The sequence below is a fragment of the Acyrthosiphon pisum genome, chromosome X (assembly GCF_005508785.2).
Source record: "Acyrthosiphon pisum isolate AL4f chromosome X, pea_aphid_22Mar2018_4r6ur, whole genome shotgun sequence".
Classification (NCBI taxonomy): domain Eukaryota; kingdom Metazoa; phylum Arthropoda; class Insecta; order Hemiptera; family Aphididae; genus Acyrthosiphon; species Acyrthosiphon pisum.
The window spans coordinates 88,369,628-88,391,683 of NC_042493.1; the positions used below are offsets into that span (position 1 = coordinate 88,369,628).

At 28.1% G+C, this 22,056-nt stretch overlaps 3 protein-coding genes across 5 annotated transcripts in view; 1 reads left to right on the forward strand and 2 right to left on the reverse strand.

Annotated features, from left to right (window-relative positions):
- The window catches only part of LOC115033045, a 6,442-nt gene extending 1,675 nt beyond the window's left edge, over positions 1–4,767 (reverse strand). Inside the window, exon 1 of the mRNA XM_029485276.1 lies at positions 4,747–4,767. Within this exon, the coding sequence (XP_029341136.1) occupies positions 4,747–4,767 (21 nt within the window). The remainder of the gene's footprint in view (positions 1–4,746) is intronic.
- A 1,498-nt stretch (positions 4,768–6,265) lies between these two features.
- On the forward strand, positions 6,266–10,561 carry Dtwd1 (DTW domain-containing protein 1). Its single transcript, NM_001162040.2, is given in 5 exon segments — positions 6,266–6,575; positions 6,637–6,777; positions 8,574–8,638; positions 10,057–10,178; positions 10,265–10,561. Coding segments are annotated over 5 exon segments (747 nt in total). The 5' UTR covers positions 6,266–6,413; the 3' UTR covers positions 10,522–10,561.
- Positions 10,562–16,580: 6,019 nt separating this feature from the next.
- On the reverse strand, positions 16,581–21,707 carry LOC103309570 (beta-hexosaminidase subunit beta-like). 3 transcript variants are annotated; one of them, XM_016804728.2, is made up of 3 exons: positions 21,325–21,707; positions 20,278–20,497; positions 16,581–17,206 (listed from the first exon to the last, which is right to left on the reverse strand). In XM_016804728.2, exons 1-3 carry the CDS (start codon positions 21,408–21,410, stop codon positions 16,862–16,864), a joined length of 651 nt encoding a protein of 216 aa, XP_016660217.1. In that variant the 5' UTR covers positions 21,411–21,707; the 3' UTR covers positions 16,581–16,861. The 3 variants fall into 3 exon arrangements, with proteins under 3 accessions (XP_016660217.1, XP_016660218.1, XP_008183510.2); XM_016804729.2 differs by having other exon boundaries at positions 20,925–21,413; XM_008185288.3 differs by having other exon boundaries at positions 20,278–21,413.
- Positions 21,708–22,056: the final 349 nt, after the last annotated feature.

Genomic DNA, 22,056 nt, shown 5'->3' on the forward strand with positions numbered 1-22,056 from the left:
AACTTACAATGAATCTTGGTATTAAATTGTCAAGATTTTTGTAATTAACAAATAATTGTATCTATAATAACAATAATAATAAATTGTGTTTAAAAGTTAAAAATAAAAAATTTTAAAAGTAAATAACTTAATTTAAAAAGAGCCAAAATATTTAAATTATATAAGTTTTAGAAAATTCTAAAATAAATATTTGGTGTTCATTTCAAGTTTCTACAGTAATTATTTTTTTAAATTACAACAGAAAAATGTAATTGATTTTAATAAAAACCAGTTTTGCATAAAAATACCATTTTTTTGTTTTGTTTTTCCTTTACTTTTACTGTAATCCCTAAAAGTACAAACCATAGACCATGTTGATTGGATATAATTGTCAAATGACACTTAGAATTTCAAAATAAAAATTCAACACTCATACAAAAACTAATATGATTAATCTTAATATTAAGTACAATGTTGCCATATAGATTATTTAAAAAGGAATTGTCAAGTAGAACTTGATCAATTTCTGTTAAATAATCAGGGATTTGGAAAGTTTTCTATTAATTTCAAATGGTTACAAAACACTGTAACTTAGAAATTTGAAACTGGATAGAAGTGATAGTTACATATTTTGAGATTTAAAGTTTCAATTAATTTGACTATTTTTATTTATTTCTTCAATAAAATAATGATACTTCTAAAAATGTTTTTGTAAGTGGTGTTAATGATAAAAATTAATTATAAAGAATTATAACTAAAATTTACATAATTAAATAGATTAACTTTATTAAACTGAGTTAAGTTAATATTTTTTCTATATTAAATTTTAACTTATCGAGTTAAATATATAAATTGTTAAGTGTTAACTTTTAACTTATCGATCTTGTGTCCTCTTAACTTAACTTAACTTGAGTTAATTATTTTCATTAACTTGCCCACCTTTGCATATAATTCATTAAAATATTATGGTACAAAAATAGTAAGCATGTACAAGGCCATAAATGAAAACTAATTTTGGTCCAATATAAAATCTGGACACTCATCATTTTTACGTTCAAAATATAAAAATACTCTTAATTCTTGTTAAAACAGCATCATATAAAATATAAAATTACAGTAGTAAATACAGTAGTCAATAAACAATATACACTACTAAAATTGTTCTACTATTAAACAATAACGAGAAGGGTCAAAACCCTTGGACCTTCCCTCTAGTTACGGCATTCAGCATCTAAGATTATATGCACTGTCAATATTAAAACAAAAACCACAAATACTAATAACTACAGAAAAAAAGATGATCATAAAATAGTATAAATATATAATGTTTAATACTTTCGTAAGCCTATATGAAAACATTTTGGTTTATTATATGTTTTTATATTTTCAAATATTATAATAATACTTATATTAGGTAATTATTATTTCATTGCATACAAAACATGGTATCTATCATTATTTATGTTTTATTAGGTGCTATTAATAATGTATCTGTGGATTAAATTAGTATCAATTAAATATTATGAATCATATTCTCTTGATGTTCTATACAAGTAAATAGTCATACCCAATACCTATTCAAGTATAGCCATATAGAGATTGGTCAAAATAATGTTCAAGGAACACACAGTTTGAGAATGAATTGAAGTATAAATTAAATTAAATTTGAAACCGTGAAAAAGTAAAATAACATAGCATAAGTAACGACTAAAAATATAAAAAGGTCCTAATAATATATAATTTGTAAATATTAAATTTTATGTTAAATATTTAATATACATAATTCTAAGATAAAGTCTGCATATAAAATAAACAATAATTATGTACTTATCTATTGGATATAACAAATAGTGCAATGAAATTTAGAAATTGTACACACATTCAGATTCTTATCAATGTGTTGATGTTTAAATTAAGTACCATTAATTAAAATTATTGATCATATTATCTTATTGTTACATGAAAATTATAGTAATACCTAATAGCTATTCAACTAGGTATGCAGTCTAGTATGGTCATAGTTCATACAATTTTAGAATGAATTAAATTATACACTATCTAACTTGAAATATATTTTTAACAGTAAACAATTTAAATAAAAACTAATGACTATAGAGTAATAACTAGTAATAGTAAACAGGTCTTGACCAAATACAATTTGTACATATTGTTAGGTATTTAATATAGATAATTTGATGACAACTAATTCCTATCTAATAATATAAAGTAATATGTATATCTGTTAGATGTAAAAATGCAAGGCATTGTTCAAATGTATAAGTATCTAGATTCAGAATAAGCATAATATTACAGTGAATCTAGCCCATTACGGACACTCATGGAACCATCAATAGTGTCCATTAAAGACAGGACGCCATTTCCACGCAAAAAAGTGACTAAGTAAAAATGTTTAAAATTTTGTTTAGGAATTTGAAATTTGTATAACTCTATAATTTTTGTGTTTTTCACTTAGTCACTTTTTGCACGTTGAAAACTATTCTGTGATTTAAACATACAAAAATTGACCAAGTGAAATAAATAATTATAGAGTATTACAAATCTCAAATTTAAAAATAAAATCTTAAAAATGTTCACTTGGTCACTTTTCGGCATGACCACGACGAGGTGTCTACACTAGACATTTTTTATAATAAAATGTATGGGTACACAATATGTAATGCAAATATTGTATTGAAATTTACAAGAAGTATATATATATATTACTGTATTTATTATTTTATATGCATTGGCAAAATATTGCATTATACTTCTTATAGTCTTATAGGCGTTTATATACATACATTCTGTTCAAAAAAAAAATGAAAAAAGCGGGCAACTTGTGATCCTGTGTGTGGCAATACTACGCGGCAGGTATAAAGATTGATAACTTCTTGGGGGTGGGGGAACAAATAAGCGTTACCTGACTACCGCTGACAAAACTGGCCGTTTTTGTTTCTTATTTTCAACAGTGTATAGTCATGTTAATTTCTGGTTTAAATAAGATTGTTTGAACACAGTATGCTATCTAAACATAGGAGTATGTATGAACTATTTTAAGACCAATTATATTTGAGTTTGAACTAAATATTATATGTTAACATGCCACTGGGGAGAAATATTACTGTCCAAGTCCGTAATAGAAAGAATTTATTGACAGGTTAAAATATGTTAAATGTTATAGTTTTTACGCAGGAACCTTATAATTTTATCAGTTAAGAGGGGTATAAGGTAATTTAGGTTTCACTGTATTATTAAATTATTTTGAATTTTGTACTAGTGATAAGTTTATAATAACAATTTTCTTAATTAAGGCAATTTTATAATTATAAATCTAATCTCTAATAAAAACTGGTACTTTTCTGTTATCCCTACTACCGCGACTCTGATTTCGACTAATTGTTATTGTGCACACCTCACGCATGCAAATATTCTAATCAACTACCGTACAATGGTTCATTTCCAAATATCTTTTACAAAAATTAACAAAGGTTAATTCTTCACTCCAACAATATATAAACCGGAGTATGGTTAAAAAAGGCAGACGACTATTTTCAAACCAATTACCCATACGCATATTAGTTTTATGCTGACATGTCTTGACGTTGTATTTCCAAAAAATTTCATTTTTTCCGATGTACAGTTTTTTTATGACCATTTTTGCAATCATGGTGTGTTGGAAGTAAACCCTTTTATTGACAAAAATTCGAGAGCATCTTTTTCGCTGTTTGGTAAATTCCACAGATTCATAATTATTTTTAAATAATACAACTGTCGGCAACAGGTAATTTAGCGAACTGTAGTCCGTTAATTGCGGCACCGTCGTGGTAGTCGAGATAACAGAATTGAGAGTCGGGGTAGTCACGGCATCAAGCGGTAGTAGGGATAATAGAAAAGTACCTAAAAAACTATTAGTGCCTCTTAAATCAAAAATAGGTAGCCCCCAAAAATTGATTTATCTTAATTCTTTAACCATTGGTAAATACACACATAAACTAAACTATATGAACACTGATATAAATAAATAATAATACTACCAACTAGAGATGTTCTAAGTAGAAAATCTGGTATTAAGCCGGGTACCGAGTATTGGCCGAGTAAAATTTATAGTACTAACCGGGTATTGAATTTTGGCAGAGTAAAAATTTTGAACACTACTTATACTAGAATTAAAGTATCAACTAACAATTACTGATTGAGAAATTCTTAATAATATAATTTAAGTATTTAACAGTAAACACAAAATTTATTTTGTAATTCATAGAAGAAAAACATGATTTGTTTATAATCAACTGGCTATTGTAAATCGGTTCAGTTATTCCAATATGTACCAAAATAAATTATAATTCATTAACCTAGAATTTTAGATTTTTCCATTATATTAATTATAGGTATACATATATTTATAAATAGATTATCAGCTTTTTCCATAGGATATAGAGTAAAAATGTAGTATTTCGCCGGGTACCGAGTAGTGGCCGGGTAAAAATGTAGGTATTACGCCGGGTACCGAGTAAGAGCCGAGTCTTAAATATGATATAGAGTACCCGGCCATGGAGTAATTGCCGGGTACCCGAAACATCTCTACTACCAACTAACACTATATTATACTATTTTTATTTAGCGAAGGTATTCAATAACTATGTGTCGCGGCTCAAAGGGATGTAGAAAGTAATTGTTAGGGGAGTCGTGGTTAGTGATGTGCTCATATTCTTTAAAATGGAGGGGAGATATGAATTATTGACTATTCTCAGATCACGGTAAATATACTTTCATGGCTTTATCATACATTTTGTACGACAAAATTAAGCCAAATGACAAGGAATGAAAAAGTTTTAACACCACCTCTGTTAAATATCATGAATATTATAATACGTATTAACAAAAAATAAAATATGTTGGTAAATTAATCTTGTCTTTGATTTTCATTTCAAAGATTATATTGTACCTAATTATTTTGAATATGTTTGAGTATTTTTAGTGTGATATTAGATAATTAAAAATATTTATTTCAAAAACTAATATTGCTAGATAGATGATAAATGTAATTTGAAATGTTTAATAAATATCATTTGAATTTAATAACATCTAATAAAACTCTAAAGACAAAAAAAAACTTAAAATTATTTAGGTATAACTACAAATAATGCATATAATTTTAACTGAATATTATACTCACATATTAGTAAACTCAATGGCAGTATTATATGGAAGAGCAGTAGAGATATGATAAATTTCTTCATCGTTCCTGTAAAATCATGAATTTCAAAGACATATAAGGACGGTTGAACAATCAGGAGGCAAACAAACTAAAAATATATTTCAATATTTTAGTTATGCTGAACAATTATTTTCTTGGAATCCAGCCAAATGCTATAAATTAATGATATAAGAAATGTAATTCACAAAAAACTCGCATTTAAATTGATCAGCGTATGTGTAAAATGTAAAATAAATACATAAAATAGAGATACGAGTATGTACATTTATGTTATTATTTTACCAATTCCTTTGGTACATAATAATAATATGATATATTATGTATACTACTAAGTTACTTGAGTTTATATCGAAAATTAATCGAACACAAAATATTTGACATGTTATATAATTTATATTCTACATACGAGTTTTCTCAGTGGGGCCCAGTATTTCATATGTATATGAAATTGAATTAAATAAAAATAAAAACAAATACCTGCTGGTGTTAAAACAATTCCTCGTCGATTGAACGTGATTAATTCAAATGATATATTAAGCACAAACGTCCATCTCCGTCCATTGTCAGTTTAATTACCATAAAAGCTAACGGAGCCAAATATTATACTAAGCCACTAAGGTATGGATTTTTAATTATATAAAGTTCAAACCGCAGTCGGGGAACTCGTTTGTTATCAACGTTGTTATTGACGTTTTGGACAGACGTGCCCAAAGTGTTGTATGCCCGGTTGCTTAAAACGTGCAACGCCCGTGATTGATGTCTCGTGGTGGGAAAAAAAACGGGACATATAATTTTTTTTTCATGAGTTCGTTCTGAAATGTCCACGGAAAAAAAAAGGGTTTGCAAAACTAAATGAACCTTATTGACTTTCGTGAATGAATTTGATTTTAAAATTACCATTTGGCATATTTTCGAGACATCATAATATTGGCAATTTGTTATCACGGTCCGTATGCAATAATTGATAAGCTCACAATAATAATATTATTAATTGTTATGTAATAAGTTTTCTTTTCGTTTCAACTATCTAATAATTGTGATAATAGATATTAGAGGTAATTAATCATTAATGTATAATATTATTATGAGCAATTAAAATTTTTAAAAAAACTCCGTTTCGTTATTCGTATTTCAATATTTCATATCGGTACGACGGTACTTCGACTTATCTTCACGGTAACTTCGTAAATCACTATAATATTATAACGCCGTGAACATGAATCCGTTCGAGGGCATGGAGATCTCCAACGACTGGCAAACACTGTTCAACATAAACGAAAGGCAACCGTGCCGCAAGTGTTCGAAGTCCAGGAAATACTTTTGCTACACATGTTACACTTTAAATGCCGACATCGAAAATAAAATTCCCACGCTTAAGGTAGCTCATAAACCTTACCGTTACGTGTAAACTGTAGTATTTATTCGCAAATTGTTTATAGTTGCCGTTCAAAATCGACATTATCAAGCACAGTAGAGAGATAGCAGGCAAAAGCACTGCGATACATGCTGCTCTCTTAGCGCCGAAGGATGTCACTATTTACATTTACCCTGACATGCCAAGGTACACTGAAGACGACAAGGTAACTTTTATCAATATCTAATCACTCATTGTGTAGCATAAGTAAAATATGTGATGTCTTATTATCGAGTACCAATATGGGACTATGAACATCAAAACCATAATTAATCATATCCAATTGTCTTATTGCGTCAAGGCTTACAATTTTTAAGAGGACGTGGACTCATTTTAGTGTTCTCTTCTTACTAATGTACAACATAGCAAAAACTATTTTTCATGGAAAATATCGGAAAATATTTACTCCTACTGTATTTATAGTAGAATTACTAAAATTCCACAACACATAGGGAAAAACGTAATCTGTGATGTAGCGTTTTTATTATTTGGAAAACATAAATACAATTAACATTATCAGTTTGAGAACATTAGATATTTTCACCACCTCTGAATGCATTTATTGACATCCATCGTTTTAGATCTCATATTATGATCAGGGTTTGGGACTTATAGCATTTGCATACCTACTTCTTTTATTTATTGTAAAATGTAGCAGAATGCAAAATAAATTAATTTCACAATGCCGTGGTACCTAGGTATCAAATCTAAAATTTGAATGTGCATATTTTGCATATTTCATGGACTTTGCAGGAAAGTGCTTGTTTTTACATTTTAGATTCTGAGCGGAGCGATAAGTGTACTGATTTTAAAATGGTATATATTTTTTTATTTTTTTTTTTTTGTGTCTGTGAACACGATAATAGTCTAAATAATGCTTTGATTTTCAAATTCAGTATTTTGTTCGATGGAAAAGTGAATATAGTTGGTGCATTGGGTAGGTTTTACTCATAACTCTAAAAACAATGACCGTAGATATATAACATTTTCACTGAACATTTATATTAGCATTTGCTATACATCATAAAATATTCAAAATATTTTGACTTGTTTTGAGCTGTTTACGGACATTATCAATTTTCAGTTTTTTTAGTTTTTTTTCTATGGTTGTCAATAAAATTTATTAGTTGGGTGAAAAAGCTTGAAAATTGAATACAGGGCTCTCACTATATTGTTACAATGACATTTGAAAAATATTAAAAATCCTTAGTCACAGTTTTTTTTATAAGCATTTAAAGTTCAAATCTTGAAAAAATACAGAAAAATTCATAAAATTTTTTCTTTTCAAATCTAATATTTAAAAATGTAATACAACATTCCTCATAAGTTTGTCTAATTTTATAAGAAAAAAAAATCTACCTGAAATTCAAATTAAATTTTTATGATCACTTGAAGTTCATATTTTTACAAGATTGGATGTTCACTAGATTTTTCATGAAGCGATTTTCTTATTTTGTTGTAATTCAAAAACTAATAACTGTAGGCACTTGAGATTTATATGATATGTTTATTTTATCAATTCCTATACTTGATAAAATTTTCAGACAATCTCAAATTTAAATTGTATTAGTTTTTTTCCTCGTTTTTTTCTATAAATATCAATAAAATATTTGTAGGGCCAAAAAATTTCAAAATTGAATACAGGACTCCTGAACTTTTATAGCTAAATATTGAAAACTTACAACGTAACCACGTAAGTAGGTTATTCCGTTACCAAAAAATCTCAAAAATATAAATCACAGTTATTTTTTTATGTTATTTTATGTTCAAATTTGGAGAATATTACATATTAAATAACCAAGAATAACGATTTTAGTTATTTTGTTGTAATTTTATAATATTAATTCAACTTACTGAAAATGGATTTAATTTGAATGTGTGGAAACTATTACTGTTATCATTTTTATTATAAATTTGTATGCATATTGAATATTTTAATAATTTTGCCATATTTTATTTCAGGTTATCCTTGTTTATCCAGGAAAATCTGCTGTAACCCTACAAGACTTCTATTCTTCAAATAAAAAGTATTTAAATTGTTCATTTATTTACACTATTTGTTTTTAACTTTATGTTTACCATATTTAATTATGGGAACAAATTATTTTATCATTATTAAAATGAACAACCCATATAATTATAGGACTTTTACTAGTAGACAGAAAATCTGTGATCTGATATAATATGGTATTGTTGTTGAACACATTGTGGAAGTAATTCTATCGTGGATATTATTGAAATTATAGCAAAAATATATCATAAACATGTAAAGTAAAATATAAAAAAATATTATAATTAAACTTAAATAAGATATAAGTATACAATAGTTTCTCTGAAATCTTTATAAAAACAGTACACAATTAATATATTAATTAATTGTGTTTTCTAATGTATATTAAAACATTATGTTCAGTGCATAATACCTGTAACACAACACAATCAGTGCATAAAGACCGGTCCTCTAGAACTTTCTTCATACTCAATCAGTTTGTAAAATGTCTAGCTTCTTTTATTATTATTATTGTTATTATTTAAACTAATTTAATAATCTGTACACTGGATACAATAAATAAAAAATCGGGTAAGATTGTGTCGCTCGGCTAATCCAAAATTATTGTATCAAAAACAAAAAAAAGACGATTCTGAGCAAAGACAGTCTGTCTATGATATCACTAAGTACATTTGATAATCTTATTGTGATTAAAGTAATATATTCTACTAATAGGCATTACTTAGTACAACAATAGGTTAGGTAGTTTTGCCAAAAAAATTAAATTTAAAAAAAATCATTGTGTCTATAAAGTATAATTATATACTCTAAAAGTTTCATATACTCAAGAATAATTTTTAGATAACAACAAAATAACTAAAACGTATTCTTGGTTTCATCATGTAATTTCATCAAAATTTGAACTTAAAGTGTCTGTAAAAAAATAACTTTATATAGATTTTTTTATGGTTTTTGGTTACAGTCTGAATTATTAATGTGAATCCTTGCTTTAAATTTTAAATCTCTAGCTATGAAAATTGAACATTTTATAATTTATTAACTAAAATAAATTGGACCATTTCACCAAAAACCGATTTTGCGTAAAAATTCTCGTTTTTCCTTAATTTGTATGTTATTTTTCCCAGTGCTTTTAAAAACTATTGAAAGTTTTAAATTTTGTCCTCCTGAATGGACCAACTAGATTCACTTTTCCATTAAAGAAAATACTGTTGAATAAAATCAATGCAGTTTTACTGCCCAAAACGGTGGTGACAGACACAAAAAAAAAAAAAAATAATAATAATATAAAAAAAAACACATTATAAAATCAATACATGCATGGCTAAGAAAATTATTATTAATTGTATATTAATAATAATTTTCTTTATTAAATAATTTATTTAAATTAAATTAATACTTAATTTTTCATACATTTATGTAACACATATTTTACAGACAAGAGGATAATCAAGTATGTAACAAAAAAGATACTTCCCGCAAGTTCATGACACATGCATTGTTTATTGATAGTACTTGGAATCAGAGTAATGGAATTCTGAAGGATCCAATAATATCAGGTTTGATACTCGTATCTTAATTATGTAATATTTTTGTTATTATGTAATATATAACACAAGCACTTATTTATTAAATTTGTTTTCAGAACTTCCGTGTATAAAACTGCAAATAAGATTATCTCAATTTTGGAGACATCAAAAGGGCAGCCCTAGGTGGTTTTTAGCTACTATTGAAGCTATACATCAGCTGCTAGTTGAATTCACAGAAACAGATATAGAAGCAAATGAGCCACCCCAAAATTACGATAATATGTTATTTTTCTTCAGATTTATGTATGAAAAAATCCACCAACTATATGAACATGATAAGCTTAAATCATACAGAAGACCTATGAATATATGAAATTGTTACTATAAGATAAAAATTATTAATTTGTCTATAATATATTTTTTTTACCTATTTTAATATTGAAGAAGGGTTACTGTAATTGGTGCCTTATCAATTAAATCCCCATCACATTGACGTTCTATTTCTGCTCTCGTACCCTATAATCTTCCATTAGAATTTTAAATTATAAGAAAAGCAATATAAATATGTTTGTTATGACCACTCGGTATTATTCGCTCTTGGTGTACTAACATACAACTATGCCAAGACCACTTGGCCATAAGCTCCAATTTTTATTAGTATGAGGTGACTCATTTTGAGGAAATAAAATTAAGTGAATCATTCCAACAAGATGGTCTAGAATTTATGAAAATCTATTATCTATGAAGTCCGTACCCACTACCTAGTTAGTTATCTAATCATCAATAAGACGTATTTCTGGGGTAGTATCATGTGCATGGCAGCATATTATAACTTACGGTTTTCAATGGTTCTTCTTTATCCTAACCAATAATTTATCTAAGTATTGCAGTATAATATTAGAGTTAAAAGACTTGAACATTTTTGTGCAGAACATAGCATTTAAAAAATTTTATTTTCATCCAGTTGAAATATTGTACAATATGTAATTTTTGGCAAAATATGCATTGAAATATGCCTTAGAAAATTCAGAAATATGCATTAAAAATACGCTCAATAAGTAAAGAAAAAAAACCTTGTGTGTCTCAAGCGACCCTCAGTACCTAGATGTGAAAACATATAATATATGAACTTAGAAATATAGTTTATTATGACGCATATAGGTATTATATAAAAGTTAGGAACAAATTTAAATAAAAACAACATAGTCACAAAATATTACCTCCATAGAAAATTCGCTTGGCATGAAAAAGGTGATACTCAAAAATTTCCATTGCTATGCAGAAAGATCTGAACGCCCTATAAGATATTTTATAAGACATCAATAAATATACTTTGATTGTACTTTTGATTAAAAAAGTATAAACAAATTCAACCACAGTAGGTATTGGTTATTTGAACTGAACTACTGGTGTTAATAGCACCAAGGTTTGTACACTATACAGTATATACACAGAATGTATGAACGGTAAAATGTAATGTGTTAACTATAAAATTATGTTTTTGATACTGTAATAAAAAACTGAAAACACTAGAAACGTTTTTTTAACGATTGGCCTGGAGGTGGGAAAAAATTGGCCTCTTTAATTGTTTGCACACATTAAAAAAAAACTGAAATGGCGCCCCTGTAAATGTATTGATTTTACAATGATAATATGTGTTTTTTTTTTACTTATTATTTATTTTTTATTTTTTATTTTTTTTTTGTGTCTGTCATCACCTTTTAAGACAGTAAAAATGCTTAGATTTTCTTCAATAATATCATTTCTGATAGGGAAATGAATCTAGTTGGTACTTTGGGGGGTCAAAAGTAAAAATTTCCCAGTAGTTTTCAAAAGCGCTGTGAAAAACTAAAGAAAAATTAAGGAAAAACCGGAATTTTTACGCAAAATCTGTTTTTGATAAAATTGATTTTGGTTTTTGATGCAACTCTTAAACAAATGACCCTTGGTACATGCAATTTTGACTGAATGTTTATATAAGCATTTTCTATACACCATAACATTTCCAAATATTTTGACTTATTTTCAGTTTCCATTTTTTTCTATAAATATCAATAAAATTTTATTTGTTGGTTAAAAAAGCTTGAAAATTTAAGAGAAGGCTCCTAGTATATTGTTTCAAAGGCAGATGAAAAAAATTAAAAATCCATAATCACAATTTTTATTTATAAGCATCTAAAGTTCAAATATTGACAAAATACTTAAAAATGACAACAATTTGCAAATTATTTTGAGTTAGAAATTCATTTAAATTTTTCTTTTTAAATCTAAGATTTGAAAATGTAATACAAGATCATTCATAAGTTTGTCTATCTTTATCAAAAAAAAAATGTCTTCAAGCAAATCAAATTACATTTTTATGAGCGTTTGAATTTCATATTTTTACAAGATTGGATATTCACTCCATTTCTCACGTAGCCAATTTTGTTTTTTCATTGTAATTCAAAAACGAATAACTGAGATACATGAAAATTTCACTGAATTTTCATATTTTCATTTTCTATACACCATAAAATTTTGACTCTTTTTGAGCTGTTCACGGATATTGTCAGTTTTCAAATTTTTAAGTTTTTTTTTCTATAAATATCAATAAAAATGTATTTGTTGGGAAAAAAGCGTGAAAATTGAATGCAAGGCTCCTATGATATATTGTTACAACAGCAGTTGAAAAACATTGAAAATACATAGGCACAATTTTTTTTTATAAGCATTTAAAGTTCGAATTTTGACAAAATATATCAAATTTAAAATTTAAAAATTATTTTTAGTTAAAAATGTATAAAATGTACAACGTTTATAGCTAAGGATTAAAAATTTAAAACAAGGTCCCACATAAATAGGTTCTATTTAAATTACTTAATTCACAATAACATTATCAAATATAGGTATACTTAGTAGGTACCTAATATCATAGGCTGACTGACCGTTTTCGTTCAGAATACCTAGTTTTTCTAATACAATGATATTATATCATTGAATTCAAATTTAACACCATCCATTACAGTGATCCACTTGTAACATACTGTACAGCAGAGCGTCGTCCATTTACCCACCTTTTTTTCTTCAATTAGCGATTTTATGTTAGTCCAAAATATTGGTAAGATCCTTTTCATTTTGAACAGGGCTTCAAAACGTTTTTATAACGTTATGAGTATAGGTAACCATTGATCTTACATATAGGTAGTATAATACACTATGTATAATCAATGGTATACCTAACGTTAAACTTATCAAAAAAGTATTGAAATCGATAACGGATAACATATCGGTAAACGATAAACGATTGAAACATATTATAATTGCCTGAAAAAAAAATAGTTACAAAATTATAACTAGGTATCAGTAAAATATATATTATGGTTATTTTTGTAATATTATATTTTTCAATTACTCTGTTTTGTGTGGGAAACAAGCTATACCTATCCATCAGATAACGCTAAACGCTTCATAACGCTTAAATTTTTAAAACGTTTAAACGCTTAAGTTGAATAACGTTTAAATTGTATATAACGTTAAACTCATTCGATCATAACGTTTAATATCTATATAACGGTAAACGGTAGGTATTATTATTTTTGATTTAAGCCCTGATTTTGAATGTTAAAATTATTTGTTTCACAGGTGTACTTACCTACATTTTTGGTATAATATTATTTTTTGTGTTATGCTTAAGTTTGTAATTACTAATTACACGGGAAGTATATTTTTATAAGGCCCGGGGGGTTATAATTAATTTTTAAATTCTATATTCGAATCTTATTGTTTTTATTGTTGTATATTTTTAACAATAGGTAGGTATCTAACGTGGGTTGCGGGTTTGTTATTGCGAATATATTTATCCTAATTTGTTTAATAATAATTGTATGGTCTTTGCGTTGTTTCACGCGTTGGATAGCAGTATTCATTAATTTATTACATTCAGCAGTTCAATTTTTGCATATAGTTTACACATTCCGGGGAAAGTGTATTAAAATCTAGGTACCTATACCTATAACACAAGACTGTGACCAGTGGGTCAATAAATTCTTTACGCCAACCAGGTTTTAACGAATAGGTAGACAGATATTTTAAATTAACAAATAATGCTAGTAGGTAAATATTCGAGTCGATAAGAACTAAGTGCAAAAATCGATCAATTGAGCAACTCTATAAAAAATGTGGGTTTTAAGGATAATTCGAATAACAGAAAAAATAGTAATATATCAGTAATAATACTGATAGAGGCTTTTGAGATAACTCACGAAATAGAGAGGACTGAGGAGAGAAGCCGAAATTACGAAAAGAGCTCAAACCGTTATAAAAACAATAGCCCGTACCCGAATAAATTGAATTATGAAGACAGAGAACGGAGCACTGACTCTTTATTGATGATTTTGTTGTCTGAATTAATATTTTTTATCACTTATTTATGGCGTTCAATCGTATTTAATTTAGTGACAAATTGCTATAACCGTGTTTCTTAGATAAGTTGTAGGTATATATACGACTTCGTCATCATTATTTAATACCTACCTAATGTATTGTTTAATGTTTTAGAGTTATTTTTTTATTACTTCGTAGGCGCTCAGTTGGTTTTATTATCTATATATTGTATTTGCGTGTCTTGCATTTTTGTGGTCACCTTTAATTTTGACCTAGTCTTAGAAGCTATGGTAATATTTTCGTTAGATATAATTTTATTAAGTGTTTTCTTTAAATTTGAACAATGTTCGTGATCAAGATCGTTTTTGAGTTTATATTATCTATCCTATTATAATTATAGGTACCAAATTATATCCATTTGTATAGTATCACCATTTAACTATAAATATCTTTCTTCGAAATGTATGATTAAACTATTTTTTATGTGGAAATCATTTCCTTACAGCTTAGCCCATTGATCACGAATGCGTCTACCAAATATGTTACGTTATTTATTTTCATTTTAAATCGATTTTTCCTAATTATTCAAATTTCAAGATCAGAATTATTTGCCTCTGTTATTTAAATGTTTTCTTTATGATTTTATTTTATTTTTATTTTTTATTAGTGAATAGTCTAGGTATACAAAAAAGATTTGATCCGCGGTATCTATGATTGCGTCTCTTTTTTATCGATAGAACTCTTTGTCTGCGTTCTATATTTGAATGTTCATTATAAATATATAATGAAATAATATAATAATAATAATATATAATATTATTACTATTATTATTATGAATTGTAGTTTCAGTTATGATTTTTATGCTGACTTAACGATTTATTCGAGTTATTGACTAAGGTCAGTTCATCGTCTTGTATACGTATTGTCTAACGTAATTTATAGATATTTTGCAAAACATAATTAATATATCCAATTATGTTTCAAAACGCTTCGTTTTCATTACCTATTCTCAGGTACGTTGAAATCATTCTGTGACATAGATAACTTTTCGAAATCTTGACAATATTGGGAGTACCAGACTGTAGTTTAGTCAGTTGGTTATTCATAATATGGCCATTCATATTAAAATCGAAATTATTATTTATTATTGGATTTTGTTGTTACATTTTTAAACGGTCAAAACATTCATATAGAAAATATTTTAGATTGTGTGGAAGTCTGGGAAATGTATGCGATTTTTTATCAAATATAAATTTTTATTCAACTGATTTTTTTATCCTATTTTATTATTTAGATTTTAGTTTTCTTTCTACAAGGGTTTTTTAATTTAACTAACCTTTTTTTTAAAAATCCAAACAGGATAAAAAAGAACCAGAATAAAAATATTTATATTAAAAAAAATTGTATTTCAATAAACAAAGGTTAGTTTAATTAATAAACCCTAGTAGAAAAAAACTAAAAATCTATAAATCTAAATATGATTGGACCACAGGTTGGGAAACGTTGAATTGTCTACAATAATCATTCGCTAAATATAGCTTTAATTTGTCACGTGAGTGTTATCGTTTCCATGTTATAGCGATAGCGATAAATTGAAGTTTTATTTGTAGTAGTAGTACTTAATTATTACAACTAGTTATTATTATAATTAATAATTATAGCAATATAGTGATAGCCCATGTTGTATCTATCGACAGTCATCGTTTAATTATCAGTGTGTATGTCATATTATTTACCGGTGTGAGTTGTGTCCGTCCATTGACTATAAACGTGTACAAAAGTGATAGTTTTCTCGTGTTAGTTTAGTTTTAGTTGGATCAGGATTAAAACAAAATATCGGTCAAAAGTGAACGTTGAGAAGGAGAGGAGAATAGCTATTTCCAAATTTGAGCCACGATTTGAACATAATATTATGAAGCATAAATAAGCTCATCACACTAAAAATTTAGTATTAAGTAATATTGATTTATTTTTTTAATGATTTATATTTACCAAGATTAAACATAAAATATTAATTACAATTTTTTCTATAATAACTACTTATTTATAATTTTTTTATATATGCAATATTGAATATGGTAATTAAATAATTAGTAAAAATTATAAAATATAAATTACATTCATATAAACATTGATTTTTTTGTCATTAATAATTTGGGAGCCGTCAACATTTTTTGAGACGCAAAGGAGCTGTGGGATGAAAAAGTTTGAATACCTCTGGTTTATACGAAAAATTATTTTGACTAATACATGTTTTCTAACGGTATATCCTATTCATCTCTACAATATATTATATTATAGTCTTTATCCAATAAGATACGACAGTTATACACGGGCCTATATAATGGTTCTAGTAATGACAATAGCTAGGTCCGTTTGCTGGTTGAGCGGGTATTCCTCTCCGCCTCATTCTGCAAACGTGTTCCTCGATCCTATGCTTGGCTTCGTTCTCGTTGAGCGTGTGTGACCAGAGAACTTCGGCCACAGCGCTGGTCCTTGGCCACGTGTATGGCAATAAATTCGTTTCGTCCACGAACTCGCCCCACATGCAGGCCTCGCCACCCAAAAACAAACTGTCATCGCCGACCTCAGCGGTAGGGTCACATCTGTAGAAGTTCAACCAGTCCGTTCCGTACTTAATGTAGTTCACGTACCAGCAACTGGAAAACAGCACCGGATGTCCGCTTTTCATTACCTGCAATGGCGAAACCGGAAATGCATTTAGGAAAGTTGTATAGATTTTCTATAGGTACTCACGAAAATGTACGAATAAATAATAATATTATCACGATGGATCATATCGCGTAATCAGTTCCGAATATCACCTATATAATATAGGGTGATTCACTAAGCGTACGACAGTCATTATCTCAAAAAGTATTGACTTTTTCAATTTTTTTTTTTCAAAATTATAGATTTACGCTGTTCTAGGATTGTATAATTTTTTTTATATTTTTCACCCCTATATTTATTAGGAAAAACACTATCAACTTTTGATTTTAAAATGGTAACCTATTCTTTTAATTTCATAAATTAACAAGGCTATTTTTTATGAATTATCACGTTTAAATTTTCATTTTTCATTAATCCATTGATAAGATATAACTCCTAAAAGTTGTGTAGTTTTGGGAGTTGTTTGTGTGTTAATGTGTTATACCTAGTCGGTATATACCGCAACAATTAGGATTCTTATGCCCTTGGATCTCACATTTTTCAGATCAATTCAGTAAGTACTGTAAATTTAAGTTGGGCCTTTAAATGTATTTAATAAGTCCCATTTGGCAAGGTTCGCGCAGATCACCCCACTGAAGATGTTTGCGGCATTGGTCATAATAATACTTTCAATTACAAAGACCAGAAGCTATATAAGTACCTAATAAATTCGATATTTTTCGACCTCAACGTATATCGATGATAACTTTTGTACCTACTCACTACAAGTACCTACTTATTATAAGTAATTGGACCATTACTGTCTCTAGTCATATAACGCATGCTTGCGTCCCCACTGGCTACTACAAAATACCAACGGGTACGAAACAATAACGTTCGTGAAGTTGGCCCACCTAAGTACATTTTTTAGATTCACGATGAAAGTTTGGACTTGCAAATTCTAAAAATAGACGTGCAAATACTTGCAAATAACTTGCAAAATAATGGCATAGATTTAAAAAATCGAAGTACCTATACTTAGGTGGGCCACCTTCACGAACGTGAAATAATACGGTGATGTTTGATTAGGCTGATTCACGATTAGGTAAAAATTATAGATCAGTTGTTATTTGTATTGTTCATTTTGTTCTGTGCACAATTACATAACGTGTAATCGCAATGTAAAAACAGTAAAACTTTTTAAATAACAATATTTTTAATAGTCCAATACTCTTTTTTTAGTATCTATTTAAATTAATATTTTGTTAAAATATCATAAGCATTAATCACATGATAATAGTTTTATTATATTGTAATATGGTGTGATGTTATTGTAAATTAGGTACAATCAAATACCTATTAATATAATCGAATAATGATCTCAACCATAATATGGTGACAATTGCCATCTCGACATATTATGTTGTATGCAAAAGTAGGTATAACATATTAAAGTTAACAACACAAAATTAATTCTGCTGAACGTAAATTTGCTATATTGTATGTACCTACACTAGTTATACAAATCAGACATATTTTAGGGCTATCAGCCCTAAATAGTAAATAGTAAATAAATAGTATAAATTGGGTCTGCAGTTCAGTATAGAAAAAAAATTATCAAAAACCGTTCCAAAAACCAAAACCGAAAATTTACAAAAACGATTTTTGATACTGATAAATTTGAAAAACCTTTTTTGAAACCGAAACTAAAACCAAAAAATTTGATGAACCGATCTTAGAACCTAAATCAAAACCATAAAATGTAGAAAACCGTTAAAATTTGAAATGGTTTCAATCCCTGGTTTTAAATAATCATATTTCATCACATTTATCATAGACAACATTTTATGATATCCGAAAATGAACTGATAGCTTACACTTTTAAACTACTTAGTAGCAATTACTGACCACCACCCCTTAAAACACTCAGAAATGACCAATTATCACGCCCTTTGTCACGCCACTGATAAAAAAAAAATAAAGAAAAAATTTCATATTTTTTACATAGACCGAGTATGTCCTTGTAATTTAGAGTTACTCATGGGATTCATTCAGTCATTGCCACATTCATAGTTGTACGAATTACGTATATCTAACGTATTATAGTCTGACACAGAATTGTGAATATTTTGAAATGCTTAAGTAATGAATATTTGACTAATAATATTGTATAAATATTTTATTATCATGATAACAAAATATTGGACTATATGGTTGCACAAAAATGTTGACTTAATAAATGACTTAAAATGTTTCCATGTTTTGTTAATGTTTTTTACAAAATATTTTTCAAATGTGAACTTCTTGGCCAAAATATATAAATAAAATATTTCCTTATTATTTACGCAATTTTTTCAAATATGCTGACAATTATATTGTTTTCCTGGAAATATTTTTACCGTAAATGGGAAATATTAAAATACTGTGTGGGGTTGTACAATGATATTTGAAAAATACGAAAAATCTATAGACACAATTTTTTTTTATAAGCATTTATAGTTAACATCATGACAAAATACGTAAAAATAACGAAAACATGCAAATTATTTTGAGTTAGAAATTCATAAATAATTTTCTTTTTAAATCTAAAATTTTTTTTTAGAAGTTCATATTTTTACAACATTGCAGGATAATCACTACCTATAGATTTCTTGTGTAGCGATTTTGTTATTTTGTTTTAATTCAAAAACAAATAACTATAGATACATGACGATATTACTGAATAATTATATTTTCATTTTCTATACACCATACAATTTTCAAAATATTTTGGCTCGGTTTGAGCTGTTTACGGACAATTTTAAATTTAAATTTTTTAGTTTTTTTTCCATAAATATCAATAAAATTTTAGGTATTTGTAGGTGTCAAAAAAAGTGAAAAATTAATACAAGGCTACTGATATATTACTACATTAGCAGTTGAAAAATATTTTTAAAAAAATGCACAATTCTTTTTAATAAGCATTTAAAGTTCAAATTTTGACCATGTGTTGTGATTCAAAAGAAATAAAAAAAAAGCAGGTAAGTGGAAAAACATTAATACTTTCTTTTTGAATAATGAGTGTCCAATGTTAAATGAATCACCTAGTATACATAATAAAATATAAATACTTGCCCTCGACAAGATCGAATAATCACGAGAATCCTTCCACACATGCACCACGGCGTTGGGATCGAGGTGGATATTCTCGTTAAATATTTCTTCCCACACGATGGGCACGGTTTTCAAACTTCGCGTTATGTTGAACATATTTGCGAAGTAGTAGTCTTTTAATTCTACTACGTTTTTCATGTTATTGCGATGCATAAAGTTTCGTATCTTTGTGTTCGTGATCCTGCAATCGACGAAAACCAATTTATTATATTTAATATATAAACACAATACTCGCATATTATAAGTAATTTGGTGCTTAATTGTTGGGAAACGGCTGAAACAGATTGGATTTAAGTCCATCTGTTGTATACCTGCAAGGTTGACGCTAATGTGCATAATTACCAAATTAAAATGTGCAGTAGATAAAAACCTAACCTAACCTAACCCAAGAGTAATGAAGTATTTTAATTGTTCGTAACATTATGTGTAAAAATGTGGTTTAACATATTGTTTTCCAAAATATTAGGAGTTGTGATTATACAACGGTTAATTATAGTGATTGCTTTATGGTAATTAGTAACGACATTGTAATTAGTGTTATAATTGTTCAATGGAGTTTATATAGATATACAAAAATGGTTTATAATATAAACGTGTGTACAACCAACCAGGTATGATGAAAGGTTAAGCCGTGTCATAATATTTATATTTTCATTGACACATTACGTAAACTCAGCAAGTCCGACGATTTATATTCTGATCATCTGTGTTTCGTCTCAATACGATGCGTCCTATGCGGAAAATGAAATAAGCTGTTTTGTTTTTCGTCAGACTCGCCGGATTTATGTTTGAAAGTTCGAAAACCAAAAAATTATAAAATCAATGTTGAATTTAATATTAATAATATTATTTGTGTTTATTTTTAGGTTATTACTAAACTATTTTAATCATTATATTATTTGTACGACTAGACTAGTAAATCTGGGGATATGTAAAATATTATTAATTCTAGGTATTTTAATAAGATTTCATTTGTCAAATTTTAAATGTGGCATTACAGATACTCACGATCGAAGCAACTGCTTAATTTCTAAATCACGCAAGGATGCGCAGTTCCACAATTTTTTTAGGTCCATGTCCCCGGCACCCCCCATTTCGAATTTCGGGTCCAAACCCGGGGCGATCGTTTGTGCATCGTTAGTGCATGTTAGTGCTTTTTATCCCGTCGTTAGTGCTTCATCCCTTCCAAAGTTATTCGCATTTCGTACAGGGGGGTGCCGGGGACATGCCTGCACCCCCCATTTCGAATTTTGGGTCCAATCAAATTTTATTCGTTTGTGCTTCGTTAGTGCACGTTAGTGCTTTTTATCCCGTCGTTAGTGCTTTATCCGTTCCAAAGTTATTCGCATTTCGTACAGGGGGGTACCGCGTATTATCTTATTAACATCCACGTGTTACTTGGGCGGGGATATGCCTGCACCCCCCATTTCGAATTTCGGGCCCAAACAAATTTTATTCTTTTGTGCACGTTAGTGCTTTTCATGCCATCGTTAGTGGTCCATCCCTTAAAATTGTATTTGAATTTCCTACAGAGGGGTGCTAAGGACGTGCTAATGTAGATTTCGAATTTTGGTTCCAAAAATGTTTTATTCGTTTATGTTTCGTTAATCGTTAGTGCTTCATAGTGTTATTCGTCCGGTCGTTAGATCTCCACTCCTTCAAAAGTTATTGGTATATCATACGGGGGGGGGGGGGGTGCAAGTGAGGTACTAATTCGTGTCCAGCCCCACAGAGTTTTGT